Here is a 13,211-nt window from a genome sequence, read left to right on the forward strand (position 1 = left end):
GACGCTCTTCCTCGGGGTGAGGGTCTACGTGCAGGTTCTGGAAGAGGGCTTCCAGGCTCTCACAGAGAGACCGGCGTCCACCGCACCACCAAGAGACGGGCCTTCCCGGACTCTCCGTAACCTGGCCAGGAGCCTGCGGCGGTGCCCGGGGCCCTGAGGATTCCGCGTGCGGCCCACCCCGCAGGGGCCTCCGTCCCTCCAGAAACAAGGGCCCCGGGCTGGTGAACAGCACACACTTGTTCTCATGTCTGCGGCTGGAAGCCCGAGGTCGGGATGCCGGGCTGGGGGCCCAGGAGGGTCTCCTCCAGGTTGCAGACGGCCACCTTCTCATCGTCCTCACAGCGTCGTGGCAGAGGGAGGCCTGTCCCAGCCGCGAGGGCCCCGATGCCCTCCCCCGGACACGCTGTGTGACCAGGGCTGGCCGTGCAGGCTGAGGTGACAGGACGTGGAGGCCGACAGACCATCCAGCTCACGAGGGGACGTGCGGGTGGATCCCCCGGTGACACGGACGAGCCTCACCGTCCAGCAGCGCCGCCCAGGACAGGAGGGAAGATACAGCGGCTGCCGCCCTGTCTCCGGTTGGAAGGAGAGGGTCTCTGGCTGTGCTGCCTGGAAGGCTTCCTGGGCGTGAGGGCTCCCGGTGCCTCACAGGAAGCTCCTGCCGGATGACTCAGGCCCACGGCCCCGTCTGTGAGCTCTGCCCTCTGCCTGTTTCCCTTGGCACGTTGGGCACAGCAGCTCAAAGCACACGGTCGGCTGAGCCTCTGCGCTTGTTTCTAGGATCGTGCTCATGCCGGGACTCTCTCTCCTCAGAGCTGTCAGAACGCCCTCCTGCCCCACCAGGTCCCCCTGGCACCTGCTGTGTGCAGAGCTCGTCCTGTGGGCACAGGGTCGGGGGAGGCCAGGCTGTGGCTTCCAGGGGCTGGAGATGCTGCCGAGGCCCAGCCAGAGCCGAGGGCCGGTGCTGCCGGATCTGCCCAGCGAGTGGCCTTCATGGGGAGGCGGCTGGGATGATGGAAAACAGGCCGTGGGCCTCACCTGGGAGGGACTCCGGTCCTGCAAGCCCCTCGGTGGGAGCAGGTGCCACCGGAGAGGACACGGCAGCAGTGCCCATCACTACGTCGGCTTTTATATTCTGGTCACAGATGCCTCGTGTGAGCCTCATCTAAGCCCTGAAACTGCCATCCCGCCCTCCCCCACTCCCCCACTTTATAGAAAGGACCCAGAAGCTCCAGTTGGTTAACTGACCAGAGCCAGGGCTCCTGACAGTCCCCTGGAGCCGGCAGTGCGGGGCCTGTGGCCACCGAGGGGTGGCTGACACACAGCTGGAGGGCAGCCTCTCAGATGAGACGTTCCTCTGGCCGGGGGAGGAGTCACAGCTGCACCTTGGACTGAACTGTGTGACCCCCCCCCCCCCGTTCCATGTTGAACATTAACCCCCCGAGACCGCACTTGGAGAGGGGCTTTTAGGAGATAACTAAGGTCAGTGAGGCCATGGGGGTGGGTCCTGATGAGGCAGGACCGGTGGCCTTGGGGAGAGGTCTGTCTGTCCACACACACTCGAGGAAAGGCCATGGAGGGGTCGGTCTGCACCCAGGAAGAGGCTCGGCCTCAGACTCCCAGGCTCCAGAGCTGTAGGAAGCGGGTTTCTGTTGTTGAGGCCGCGAGACACGTGGCGGCAGCCTGAGCTGTGACGGGCCAGCAGGCACCAGGCGTCTCTCCTGGAACTCCTCCACCGGCAGTTCCCAGGCACCAGGTTGGACCCCGCCCTGCAGGTAGGTCCGCATTCCCTGCGTGAGGGGCAGCCTCCCTCGTGGCTCTCCTAGGACCTCGTCCTTCCCTCGGATGCCTCAGGCCCCTGTGCTGCTTGTCATTCGTCTCCTGAGAGCGAGAAGCACGGCCTCTGCCCCCCAGACGTGACCCGAGACTCGGTCCGTGCCTGCTGACCTCACCTGGCCCCTCGGTGCACCCAGGGCTCCTTCGCCCGGTAGAAGGCACACCGATGGGAGCCAGAGGCCAGGAGCGGCCAGGGGTCAGCAGGTGAAAGAATCAGCAGCTTGTCTACTCCACCTTCCATCTTCTTTTCCCTTTTTAACCAGATTCCTCTTTAACGCCCGTGTTTGTGTCCCCGGCCCTCTCTCACCAGGCCGGGCACACTGCCAGCGTGCAGCCTCCTCGTTCTCAAGCCCCTGCTTCCAAAGAAGAGGGAGTGGAGGTCTCTCTTCCTCTCTTTCCCGACCCCCGTGATACTAACAAAGTGGTGAGGACAGGGCCCTGGGCAAAGATCCCCTTCTTCAGTGGGTCGTAGCGACCGGAGAAGGACCAGGACGGACCATGAAGGCAGGAAGCTCTCTCGTGCTCCAGTGCAGGCAGGTGGTTTCTGCTCATCTGCCTCAAACTCAAGACACGGGCATCTACTTCTCAATGAGAGAATCTCTTTCGAGATTCAGCACCCCTGGCCCTGCGTGCTCTCTTTATTTGGGCACCAACAGGATGTTCGCTATGGGGTGTGTGCGCATCAGTGATTTTCAGCCTTTTTTTTTAATATATCTTATTGATTTTTTACAGAGAGGAAGGGAGAGGGATAGAGAGTTAGAAACATCGATGAGAGAGAAACATCGATCAGCTGCCTCCTGCACACCCCCTACTGGGTATGTGCCTGCAACCAAGGTACATGCCCTTGACTGGAATCGAACCTGGGACCCTTGAGTCTGCAGGCCGATGCTCTATCCACCAAGCCAAACCGGTCAGGGCAGATTTTCAGCCTTTTCATCTCATGGCGCACATACACTAACTGCTAAAATTCTGCAGCACGCCAAAAAATACATTATTTGCGCACACACCCCATAAAATACAAAAAATACAAATTTCGCCAATTTGACCAAAAAAAAAAAAACAGGTATAATTTTGATTGATTCGCACCAAATGTCTATTGTCCTTTTTTTTTTTCTTTTTTTAAAATAATCTAAGGGAAAAGAGGTCAGTGCCCCTGCCTGAGTAGTCAGGTTCTGCCTGTTGTAAGAAACACTGGCACACCAGTTGGAAATGGTTCGTATACGTCATTAAAAAGTTTACTTCTGAAGGAATTCTCCACCTCCAAACCAGAGCATTGGGGCCACTTGCCCAGGATGACACGACTGGCGGAGGGGACGCCGTGTTGGAGGCTCGGTATGGTGGGGCCGTTCTTGGTCCCTGTCTGCCGTCCAGGCCCCTCCCGGCCGCGCCGCTACACGGAGCTCTGTGAGAAGCCCTGTGGCTGGTGTCGGCCTGCGTGCCCTCAGGGTAGTGCCCCCTTTGTAAACAAAGGTGACAGACCAGCAGCCACTGGTTTAGTGCCAGCTCCGTCGGGAACGCAGAGAGAGAGAGAAACAGCGCATTACAAACTGAGCTTTCCCCGACTGTGTACATTCCTTTCATTCAGCAAGACTTTCATGCCGCGCGGTGCCTCTCTGTTGACTTTCTCCTGCCTTGGGAACGCCTCGGCAATCCAGGGGTGTGACCACCTCTGGCCTGGGAAGAGGGACTGGACAGAATAAGACGGAGCCCCCCTCACCCCGCAGTCTGTCCGGAGCCTCTCGGGCAACTCTCTCCTGGTGCCCAAAGCCCTCACCATCCCGGTCGGGCTGTTGGCATCACAGTCTTGGTTCCTACCCCTAAGGGAGCGCTCGGCCCAAACCCGCCAACGGTTCCGCTTGCTGATGCCACAAGCCCACCTGACTCGCCCAGCGGTGGTCTTGCCTGCGTCTCCGTGCTGCAAACCCTGTCTGCCCACAATGTGTGACACGTGGTTCGAAGGCCAGTACTGACCAGATGTCCTGCTCTGGCTCACAGCCAAGCCGGGGTGCGGCTCTCACCACCCCTGTGCACCCCAGCCTGTGCCCAGGTGGTCTGTCCTAGGTGGTCCTGTGGTAGAACTCCTCACCCCCAGGTAACTGCTACGTCCATTAGTGTCTCACCGACAAGAAGCCTTAAAAGTCGTGGCCGCTGGCAGGTTACCTCACAGCACTGTGTGACCTGTAAACTCCTCCTCCACGGGCAGCTCTGCCCTGTTCCTGGGGGTCTGACAGGCCCCGAGGGCTCTGCCCACCTCAGCAAGGGGCTGGGGTTTAGGGGGAAGGGTCCCGCCGGGCACTCCTGTTCTGTCTCGTTTACCAAGAACCCGGTGTTGTCGTCTTTGTCATTGTGCCTGTGCCAGCCAGACTGGCCAGTGGGGTGTCTTCTGATCGCGTTTCAACAGTGAGGTTCCACAGAAGAAGCTAAAGGGGGAGGGACTTCTCATAACGGGATCGTTGTGAGCTCTAAGGCGGTGACCATTTGGCTGTGCCGCGAACTTCTATCTAACGATTAGAATAACGATGCAGGTAAACGCTTTATCAGTAAAGCCGACGATAGGACACATTTTCTCAGCCAGCGTCGGACACGGCGGCACACGGCCATGTGCTGATCGGTCACACTGCGCGTCTTTAAAATTCCTGCTGGATTTGAAGGTATTAACAAGTCCCTACCAGCATCTCTAAAGGTTTTTGATGTCATTTTAGCTATTGAACTGAAATATGTGAACTATTACTTTGTTGATTTTCTTCTTAAACCAGGCTGCATTACCATCTGAGAGTGTGTTCTTAAAGTGTTGTTAAAAGTGCTTTGAAAACTTGTAAATCCCTGTAATTTATGTTTCTCCTGCCTCTGCCGTGGCGTTCCTTCCCTCTGGTTTTAATCTGAATGAAGTCCTGTCTGGGTGTGTACCTGTAAAACGGTGCTTCTCCGAGTACAGTTTACAGTCCTGGCTTGGCTTTCACCGTGTCCCTACCCTCCTGTGAGGACTGTCCAGGCGAGGTCACTTGAAACAGACCTGATCTGGACATTTCTGAGTTTATCGTGAAGGCCCGGGGGTGAGTGAGGGGGGCTCCCTACCAGCCCATTAACTGCGTGTGCACAGCCGTCAGCCTCGCCTGCTGCACGGCCACGGCTGCGTTTCTCTAAACAATCCTCCTCTTAGCTCCGTGGCACCGATGGAAACAGATAAGGAGGACGGATGGGAGGAGGGGCCTGGGGAGCCTGGGCCGAAGCTGCTCGTTCCCCTACAGTCCCCTCTTCTTCCAGGGCTGGTCTGCATACGGAATGGATGTATCCGCGTTCGTACGTTCTGTGAGCGGGTCAGGGACTGCAGTGGGCAGGGCTGCCAGAGCGTGTCTGCCTGGGGCGGGGGCTGTGTGCAGGTTTAAGGGAAATGGCTGTTCTGCTTGGGGGGGGGGGGGTGGTTACAGCTCACGTCGCAGGACCTTCATCACGATTCTAGTAACTTAAACGGCTGCAGAACTTTTTGAATCTTCTCCTCGAGTTAGGAGATGAGGTTCTTGTCTGCTCCCTTCAGGTAAGGAGTGGGAGTCTTTTCCTCCTTCCGCTCCTTCCGCGTGTCCTCGTGGTTCTTCCCGGCACTTGCCCATGGAGGGGCAGGGCCGGCCGGCGGCTGGCAGTTGACCTGGTTGCTCCTCTGTCCCAGGTCATCGTGCAGTCCGGCCGCCACCCCACGGTGCTGCAGAAGCTGTGCCAGCTGCCCTTCCCGTACTTCAGCGACCCTCGGCTGGTCAAAGTGCTCTTCCCGTCGCTCATCGCCGCTTGTTACAACAACGGCCAGAACAAGATCATCCTGGAGCAGGAGATGAGCTGCGTCCTGCTGGCCTCCTTCATCCAGGTACCTCCGTGCGGCCTGCCTCGGCTGTGCGAGCCGCCGCTGTCCGCTGTCCGAGGGGGCAGGCGCCAGCCACCCGCCTTCTAGGGCGTTCACCTGCTTCTGTGCTTGGAAATTATTCACAAGATGTCGGGTGGTGAGAGGGGGCTTGAGTGTTGTGTAGTTTCTACTGGAGGATTTCAGGGAAAGGGCGAGTGATGCAACGGTAAGCCCACACCAAGATGTTTCCAAAGGACGGCCAGGCCTTGCTGAGGCTTTAACGTCTCATTCGTCTTACATTTAGTCTGGCTGCGAGGGACAGGCAATGATTGCTGAGGGAAGACCAATTAGAACTTCAGTGTATTGGTGAATGTTTAAATAAATACTATTCACACACACACACACACACACACACACACACACACACACCTGTGTGTTTAACAAAAACCTGTTAAGAACGGCCTCCTGTGTTTCTGGTTGAGTGAAAGCCTGTAGTCGGTGCTGTACTGAGCACAGCAGTGTTTCCACAGCGACACTAACTCGGTCGCTGGCAGGACAGCCAAGCTGGCTCTTTAACGTGTGTTCATAGCTAACGGTGGTTTTCTTCTGTCGTCGTAGATCATTATTTCCTGAAACATTCCATTTTCTTTCAAATATAACACAACTGGGTCAATTATGTTTAGAAATCTTTTATTTTCAGCTTAGTTATTTTGTTTGAGCCTGGGTTTCATTTTCTGAAAAAGTTTTCAAAGATATTCAAATCTACAGGTCACGTACAAATTTTCATAAAGTGTCCTATGGTTAAATCAAAGTCTTAATAAAGTCTTCTGTAACCATCATAGCCAGAGTTAGGGTTCTACATATATTCTGGGAACCTTGGGATTGAATTCAATAGAAATTACATTTAAGACTGTGATCGTAAACGCAGATGCTTCCTTCTTCCAGTCAGTACTTTGTGGTCCCTCCAGGTTACACCCTGCTCTAGGCACTGGCATCGCAGCAAGGAATGAAACATAAAACCTGCCCCCATAGACTTCTCATTGAGGCGGGGAGTCAGACAGGAAACAGACAGCTTGTCCATGGAGTTAATGCTGAGGAGGGAAGTAAGGCAGGAGGGGAGGGGCTGCCGGGGCCGTGGGTGCAGCTTTGGGCCCCAACAGAGGGCCCTCAACCAAGACAGTGATAGCTGAGCAAAGAGCAAATCTGTGTCTGTCTCAACTTAATCCATTACATTTTCAACTGCTTGGGAAACAATTTGTAAAAATACAAATGATATCAGAATCTAAAGTAGTAAATATATGTGTGTGTGTGTGTGTGTATATATGTGTATATGTATATATACACATATATACATATATATACACATATATACATATATATACACATATACACATATATACACATATATATATATACACATATATACACATATATACATATATATACACATATATACACATATATACATATATATACACATATATATATACACATATATACATATATATATATATATAGTACTTGTTTTCATCTGATGTTCATCTCAAACTAGTTCTAAATCTGCTCTATTACATTCAACACACATTCAAATGTAAGTGAAAATAAATTTAACACATTTCACATATATTTTAACACAAATTCTGTAAATGCTACACAAATATCTTACAATGCTTATTTGAGATAAAATGTTGGACTTAAGTAATTTTTTTTCTATAAATAATTGTGAAGGGAATTAATATATATTAGATTTTAGCTTATAAAATGGTTCTGCAAGGTCCCTGTGTTTTAGATAAATAATAATCACTAGAAAATTATATTAAAGATAGGAGCTGGTAGTTTCTGAAATTTTGTATATTCTACATTTTCCATGTGAAAGTAAAATTAGCAGACTTTAAAATTTAGCTGCAGCCGAAACCGGTTTGGCTCAGTGGATAGAGCGTCGGCCTGCGGACTGAAAGGTCCCAGGTTCGATTCCGGTCAAGGGCATGTACCTGGGTTGCGGGCACATCCCCAGTAGGAGATGTGCAGGAGGCAGCTGGTCGATGTTTCTCTCTCATCGATGTTTCTGATATTAAAGGTAGGAGCTGGTAGCTTCTGAAATTTTGTATATTCTACATTTTCCATGTGAAAGTAAAATTAGCAGACTTTAAAATTTAGCTGCAGAATACGTAAGAGCTTTAATAGTTGTGTTTTAAAAACATGTTCATAATCTGTTTAAGACAGTAAATGTGACTAAAGTGTTCAGTTTGTTAGATATAAAGTAAAATTGTCATTTCCGTAGTCGCAGCAACCTAGCCCTGTGATAGTCGAGCAGAATCTGAGAGTCATCACTGTTTAACTTAAAGTTACAGGAACATGGAATGCATAGCATCAGTTTCTTCAGCTTTGATATTTGGGCTCCAAAATATTCGTGCAAAAATCGTTGTCTCTGAATTCAGCAGCTTTAAAGCCGCCCTCAGTGAGGCTCTCTGCTTGTGGTTTTGGTATAAAAACGCTTTTCTCATCTTGCACAGGACTTTGCACAGAATCACGGTCAGGCAGCCAACCAGTCGTACCAGCCCAGAGGTATGTCTCTTAAGATTGAATGTCGTGTTTGTTAGTGAACAGACATGTTTCTTACTCCACCTTTCGGAACCCTTGGAGAAATTATTGCTTACTTTGCCTAAAATATTTGAGATTCAGATACCAAGTGTATTTCAGTCAATAAAAAAATCAATTTTGTCATCAGCATGAATGTATCAGAATATACAGAGCCCTGGCCAGTGTGGCTCGGTTGGTTGGAGCGCCATCCCGTATGCCAGAAGGTGGCTGGTTCATTCCCGTCAGGGCACATACCCAGGCTGCAGGTTTGATCCCCAGTCAGAGCACATGCAGGGGGCAGCCAGTCAATGTTTCTCTCTCTCCCTCTTTTTTCCAATCTCTCTAAAACTCAATAAAAAAAAAAGAATATACAGAGAAATCTATGGAGTAAAAGAAAAGCACAAAAATATCTTTGTGAAATTTATACCCACCTCATGCAAGATAAAATAAATGGTGAATAATTACTAAATTAGTAATACAGGAGACAATCAGATCATTAATATTGGCCTATGTTACTCACACAAATACTGAAATCACATAGGTTTGGTCCCCTATACATGTTCAGAATAAAATTATTAGTGATAGTAACCCATATTGGCCCTAAATTCAAGTACTTGAATTTTTTTAATTGAAATAAGAAACGTAAAATTGTTCTCCGTGGAGAAAAGGCCATCAGAGTACAAGGGTTTTTCCCTGTATTTTCCTGCTGAGGAGTTTCCTGAGATCAAACGAGATGTAGGGTTTTAAAGAGCATGTTTACTGTTTACAACATTCTGCTGCCCAGACAGTAACGGAGGCGTGCAGGTGGCTCTGTGACTGTCGAGAAGCGTCTCTGATTGAGACCCTAGTTCTCCCGTTAGTTTGATAGCCTTCAAAGTGGCCAGTCAGGGGCCCCTCCAGCAGGACCCCCTGGGCACCCACTGAGTCGTCCTTACTGGGGGGCAGGCGGCAGTGGATTGTTACACACACACACACACACACACACACACACACACACTGGGCGAGTGTTGAAAAGTACAAAGACTGCCGAAACCGGTTTGGCTCAGTGGATGGAGCGTCGGCCTGCGGACTGAAGGGTCCCAGGTTCGATTCCGGTCAAGGGCATGGACCTTGGTTGCGGGCACATCCCCAGTGGGAGATGTGCAGGACGCAGCTGATCGATGTTTCTCTCTCATCGATGTTTCTAACTATCTCTCTCCCTTCCTCTCTGTAAAAAGTCAATAAAATATATTTAAAAAAAAAAGAAAAGTACAAAGATGAAAATATAAGCTTGTAACAATATCATGAAAAACGTCATGTTTTAGTGACTCAGATGAGTGAACAGAAAGCTGTGCCCCTTTTAGGAATTAAAGTCAGCATCGCAGTTGGTCCCATTTGTCTAAGCCAGACGTGCAAGTTCAGTTCCGCCCTGACTCAGCTACAGCCTGAAGAGAAAGCTATGGGGGCTCCTTGGGGAAAGTCAGCATCGTTTGTTACCGTTTCTGACAAGAGAACGTTTACGTTTGTGAAGATGTGAAAATGCCACAGGAACCCGGTGCCTGCGTTGGTGCCTGGACAGCAGTTTCTCTGCCCGTGAGCAGTGCAGAGGCCCCTCCTGACTGAGGATGAGTCACCGTTGGCACGTGTCGTGTCGCAGGCAGCGTCCCAGGAGCTGCCCGTCTGTCTGCCTGGAGGGCTGAGGCCTGTGGACTCTCCACCTCTTTCTTCCCCGGGACCATCTTCTCGGACTCCCACGCTTTCCCCACTCGGTGCTTTAATCCGCACAACAGGGAGCAAACGAGAACCTCTCGGCTTTGCTCAGGCTTTGCTCAGTCGCCATTCTCTGTGGTGACACCCCACCAAGTTGTCCCTGGAGACCTGTTCCCTTCAGGGGAGCTTCTGTTGTCCCCATAAAACACTGCAGGTCCCCATGTGCACCCCTAAGTGTGAGCAGCCCTGCAGCACCCATCTGGGCCGGGTGCTCGCTGCTCGGCGCCCCCGCTGTGCGAGTGGCTGCTGTGCTCACACCCCTACCGTCCCCTGTGGTTCCATAGGTGACTGTCACTCAAAGTTTTCAACCAAATAGAGGGTTTTAGAAAATATGTCAAGTTTACATACATATGTACCCTTTCAAGTCTAATTTAAGGACAGATTCTGATTGTCGTTTTATTTCGTTACTATACTTATTTTACCCTATTTTCCTACTCTGGAATCCAAAAGAAATTTTTTCACAATGTTTTACATAGGGGTTAATGTCTAAATACATTAGAAGCATAACATAGATTGTGACTCAAATATATTGTATACTTTATACTATAGGTAGATCAATTACCTTGTTTGCATAAATTGTGTCATGGTTTATCTGAAGTTTATGTCTCCATTTTGTACTCAGATATCAAAATAATTTTAATTTCTTAAACTTCAAAGAATTTAACTTTTACATTTCATTCTTTTCCATTTTTCTCTCAGGAAAATGCCTTGGATCCCAAGACTATCTTGAGCTGGCTAACAGATTTCCTCAGCAGGCCTGGGAGGAAGCTCGACAGTTTTTCTTAAAAAAATAAAAATAAAAAATGTTTTGGTTGGTTCTATATTTGAGCACCCTCATTAGTAATTTAAATTGTTCAAACAAACGTTCTAACTGTTCCTTAAGAAACTCTTTTTCACATGTTTATACCCCCCCCCCGTATGTAGATATGGTATATACTTTGAACTATTTATAATGGCTGTAGATACGTCATGTTCTACTTGCTAACTCTGTAAGTTGAGTTTATTTCATTTATGCACAATAGTTTGCATTTTGGTAACTTCCATCTTATATCCTTTGCATTTGTAATATGGGTGAAATTAGGCACAAAATTAGCAAGTCTGTTTACTTCTTGTAATAAAATAACTTATTCTGTTTGTCATGGTGACTTTTCTTAAGAGAATTCAAATGCTCACTCCGGCTCTTGCAGTATCTTAGTCAAGACTCGCAGTTAACCCGCTGGACCGCCCTCTCTCGGGCCTGGAGTGCATTCTAGTGACGCGCACGATCCGGCCACGGGGGTGAATGAGCGCGTGGCTCACCCGCCCCCCAGCTTCCCTCGGACGGAGCACAGCCTCCGGGATGCGAACCGAATTGCTCTCCGGAGTGAAGTCCAGATCCGGGAAGATCCGCTTCTGAAAGACGTGACCGGCGGCGCCGAGCACAGGGAACGTGGGCGCTGACCTGGCCGCCGTCCGGCCCCGCACCTGAGGCCGCGCGCGGAGCCATCGCTTCTGTCGGATGAGGATCAGCGTGACCAGCAACAAGGCTCCGGTCGGAAAATGGTTCCGAATATGGATCAGATCCAAGATCCAAGACTCGGGTGGGGGGCTGAGCAGGAGAAGTTTCTTCGCTTTTTTAAGAGCAAACGCAGCTACTGAGTCCCTAGGCCGCCGCAGCGCATGGTTTTTACTGTTTTACAGAGAAAAGGTGGAGCTCCCGCTTCCAAACGAGCCAAAAGGCGACCCAGCCCCGTGCGCACGTCCGCGGGCACCGAGCGAGCGCGGAGAAGTCGCTTTTCACTTGCAAATGCTCGTCTGGTCGGAAGTTTGCCGAAAGCCACAGTAACGGAGGCAGCGTGATCACCCTCCCGGGAGCCGTCCACACCCCCCTGCCCGGCCGCCTGGGCGGGTCGGAGCCACCGGGACCTTCCCGGACGGTGCTCCCCTCTCCCCCGGGCGCTGGGACCCGGACCGGCCTCCCGCTGAGCCTGGGCCCATCTCACCTCCCCGCCGCCCTCCCCTCCCAGGCGGCTGCAGACCCTCGGACCTCGGTGACCTGGGAAGGGGTCATCCCCACCCCCGGCCTCCACTCCCCTCTCCCGGCTCCCTCCCCCCAACACGGGCCTCCTGTCTTCCTACCGAACTGACCCCCCCCCCCAACCCCTCATTCCCGACCTGCCTGACCAGCAGGTGCCTCGCCAGGCCGCGCTCCCCTGGTGCCCTGGCCTTTCTGCCAGGAATGCTGAGGCCCCAACTTGCCTTTTAAGGTGGGGCACCCCCCCACCCCAGTCCTCATGCCCCTTCCTCTCCCATCGCCCGCCTCACTCCAGAGGCCGCCTCTCCAAGCACAGCCTCTATCAACAAGGTGCTGGTCTAATTGCTTGCACGGTCCTCATTACCGCGCGGAATCCCTGTATCTGGAACAAAGTTTACCTTTACATCAATCAGACCCGCGTCTAAAAGCCTCTAATCTTCCTCGCATCAGCTTAATAAACTCTGAATTTCCTGCTTTTATCACAGCTTGATTGCAACGTCTCTGCAAATAGTTTATTATTCATTCACGGTGTCCTCTCCCCATCCTAGCGAGGACTTGCTTGTGTGGGAAACAGCCCACGAAATGGGGGGCGATGCGTGCCCCTCCCCCACGGAGCAGCAGAACCTTGTTTTCTAGAGAACAACTTTAGACAGTGTCTCACTTTAACCGTGTTTGCTGCTCTGAAAAATTTAAGCTCGTCCATATTTTAATTTGAAAGGCTGATTTCTGTCCCACAATCCATTAAATATTAACGTTTGTTGGGATACTGGCTCAAAGGCTGTGAATGTCCCGGAAGCGTGCAGTCCTGCGATACGCAGTGAAGTTTCTGGTGTAATAGCCACACTTTCCCAACTCTGGGAGCCCCTTCCCTGCCTGAATTTCAGAGAGCTATCCACATTATTAGATAAATACTCTGAGAATGTCTTATTCTAAAGTGGATCTAGTTAAATAACTAATTCCCATTTTGCACCTATGGCCTCTTAACTGACTTTTTCACTACACAACTGGGCAAAAGTTGAGTAAACAAAATACAACACTTGTAATTGTTACAGGCAATTTAATTTACAAGAAAATCCCTACTGTATTACAGGAGATGTTTAAAGATGACCTGGGAGCCATGAAAACATATTTATTAATGTAACTAACGAGCGGTAGATATGACACCTCACCAGGGACCTTTGTAATAAAGCTTCAAAGTTA

General features: G+C 50.9%; 1 protein-coding gene across 4 annotated transcripts in view; it reads left to right on the plus strand.

The window, feature by feature from the left end:
• SCAPER (S-phase cyclin A associated protein in the ER) overlaps positions 1–12,490 on the plus strand; it is a 154,107-nt gene extending 141,617 nt beyond the window's left edge. For 3 of the 4 annotated variants that reach the window (XM_014447709.2, XM_023746575.1, XM_006105581.3), the window contains 3 exons: positions 5,501–5,692; positions 8,182–8,233; positions 10,697–12,490. In XM_014447709.2, the coding sequence (XP_014303195.1) occupies positions 5,501–5,692; positions 8,182–8,233; positions 10,697–10,791 (339 nt within the window). In that variant the 3' untranslated portion in view covers positions 10,792–12,490. The remainder of the gene's footprint in view (positions 1–5,500; positions 5,693–8,181; positions 8,234–10,696) is intronic. The other variant, XR_002826915.1, reaches the window with a different exon arrangement.
• The last annotated feature ends 721 nt before the right edge of the window (positions 12,491–13,211 follow it).

Source organism: Myotis lucifugus, unplaced genomic scaffold, assembly GCF_000147115.1.
Source record: "Myotis lucifugus unplaced genomic scaffold, Myoluc2.0 scaffold_698, whole genome shotgun sequence".
NCBI classification, from domain to species: Eukaryota; Metazoa; Chordata; class Mammalia; order Chiroptera; family Vespertilionidae; genus Myotis; species Myotis lucifugus.